Source organism: Austrofundulus limnaeus, unplaced genomic scaffold (genome assembly GCF_001266775.1).
Source record: "Austrofundulus limnaeus strain Quisiro unplaced genomic scaffold, Austrofundulus_limnaeus-1.0 Scaffold220, whole genome shotgun sequence".
NCBI classification, from domain to species: domain Eukaryota; kingdom Metazoa; phylum Chordata; class Actinopteri; order Cyprinodontiformes; family Rivulidae; genus Austrofundulus; species Austrofundulus limnaeus.
Window position 1 is genome coordinate 732,274 of NW_013952622.1, and position 2,334 is coordinate 734,607.

General features: G+C 39.2%; 1 protein-coding gene across 1 annotated transcript in view; it reads left to right on the plus strand.

Moving 5' to 3' along the window:
* The window catches only part of slc5a9 (solute carrier family 5 member 9), a gene marked incomplete in the record, with an annotated part of 52,101 nt that overhangs the window by 33,969 nt on the left and 15,798 nt on the right, over window positions 1–2,334 (plus strand). The window contains 1 exon segment of the mRNA XM_014019416.1: window positions 392–597. Within this exon segment, the coding sequence (XP_013874870.1) occupies window positions 392–597 (206 nt within the window).

Below are 2,334 nucleotides of genomic sequence, written 5' to 3' on the forward strand. Positions count from 1 at the left end.
ACACACACACACAGACACACACACACACTCACACAAACACACACGTGCACACACACACACACACACACACACAGACACACACACACACTCACACAAACACACACGTGCACACACACACACACACACACACACAGACACACACACACACTCACACAAACACACACGTGCACACACACACACACACACACACACAGACACACACACACACTCACACAAACACACACCCTGTCGGCCAGCAAAATGAAAACCTGTCAGACTCCTGAAGATTGTATCAATACTCAAAATAAGATAATTGTTTGACATAATTTCACTTCAGAAATAAAAAAAATGCTATTTTTGAAGTGTTATCTATGTGTGTCCTGTGTGTAACAGTAACAGTGATTTTTCTTAGCTTTTTCCAAGGTTGGCTGGTATGAGGGCCTGGAGGATCGTTACATGTCAAGTGTTCCCACGTTGACAGTGGCCAACACTACATGTCATATTCCCCGTTCGGATGCATTCCACATGTTCAGAGATCCCGTGTCAGGAGACTTGCCCTGGCCTGGTTTAATTTTTGGTCTCACTGTACTGGCTACCTGGGTGTGGTGCACCGATCAGGTAACTGTTCCAGTACTMACACATGTCAACCAATTCTTTCACAGCATCATTTTGAGATTTTAATTCATACTTTTGTCGCAACTTGTTTAGATTAATGTAGTGCACTTTGTGTCTGGCTGAGCCAATGATTATTGACTCAACTTTAGCTGGTTCAGAACGCTGCTGCTTGCCTTTAAACTGGAAAAGAAAATGAGATCACAGCACCCCTGTTTGGAGGCATTTGGCRACATTGGCTCCCTGTTAATTTCCAAGTTATGTTCTATTTGTTTTTAAATGTCTTTATACGTAGTCTTGGCACATAGTGTCTGTCTGACCTGCTCCAGCTTTATGTTCCTTCTCGCTCTCTCAGGTATTCCTAAGACTTCCTTTTGGTCATCTTAAAATCAAAGAGGAAGCTTAATGATTTAGGTATTTTAATGTTTTGTTTTATTGCTTGTTGTTTTTATGAATTTATTGGTTTATACTTAACAGGGTTGTTTTTAAGTGCTTTATAAATAATGTAAAATGATTGATTAGTGATAGCTCTAACATGGAACTAAGGAAACAGGGTCAGTTAATAATCCTGATGGATAAATAGCAGCCACTCCTCCACCTTGACCTGTTGTTCTAGAAACATGAAAATTTAAATAATAAGCAGGAYTGGATTCATACTACTAAAATCCTCTGTAAGACAATAAATAAATATAATAAATATGATGATCAGTTATCAGATCATTAATTAACAGAGATTTAGAGGAAAGAGATCTGATCTCTGATTTCAGCTCTCAAGGTTCTAAARGATATCATAAATGCCCAGGACTGTAAAAAACATTGTGTTGCACTATTTATTGACCTGTCCAAAGCCTTTGACACAGTAGACCACAGACTAATGATAAATATCCTGGAACATTCTGGTCTATCAAAACAAGCAGTCTCCTGGTTCAGCAACTACCTGACTGACAGAACACAGTCTGTTCATGTAGTTGGATCCTCCTCCAGTTTCCTAAATATTGTGAAAGGGGTACCACAGGGCTCAGTCTTAGGACCCATCTTATTCTCTTTATATATAAATAATCTGTGCAGTAGTCTGACAAATGCCTCCCACCACTTTTACGCAGATGATACCATCATCTACTGTTGTTCATCCTCCCTCAGCCAAGCTTTCAACTACCTCCAGGACACTTTTAATGTCAACCAGTCCCGTCTTCAAAAATTAAAACTGGTGTTAAATAATGACAAAACAAAAATCATGATTTTTTTCTAAAAGAAAACAGCAACCAGGGAGCCAACCAACAATTGCAACCCAACAGGGACAACAAATTGAAATCTGCTCCATTTACAAATATCTAGGTTTCTACATTGATTCTGACTTTTCCTTTAAAGCTCAGATCACTAAAATGGCAACTAAGCTCAAACTGAAATTAGGTTTTTATTTCATAAATAAGTCCTGCGTCTCATGAAAAGCCAGGAAAACATTAGTAACTGCAAAATTCATGCCTATTTTAGATTATGGTGACATGCTGTACATGACTGCTGCATCAAAATACCTGCAATCCTTAGATTCCCTTTACCGCAGTGCTCTCCGGTTCATCACTGACTCCAACTATCTCACTCATCACTGTGAGCTGTAGGTTAAATCAGGCTGATCATCAGTCGCAGCTCGCAGATACACTCACTGGATATCCTTTGTCTATAAGACCCTCCTGAACCTAGTCCCATCATATCTTACCACCTTAATACAAACATCACACAGTAAAT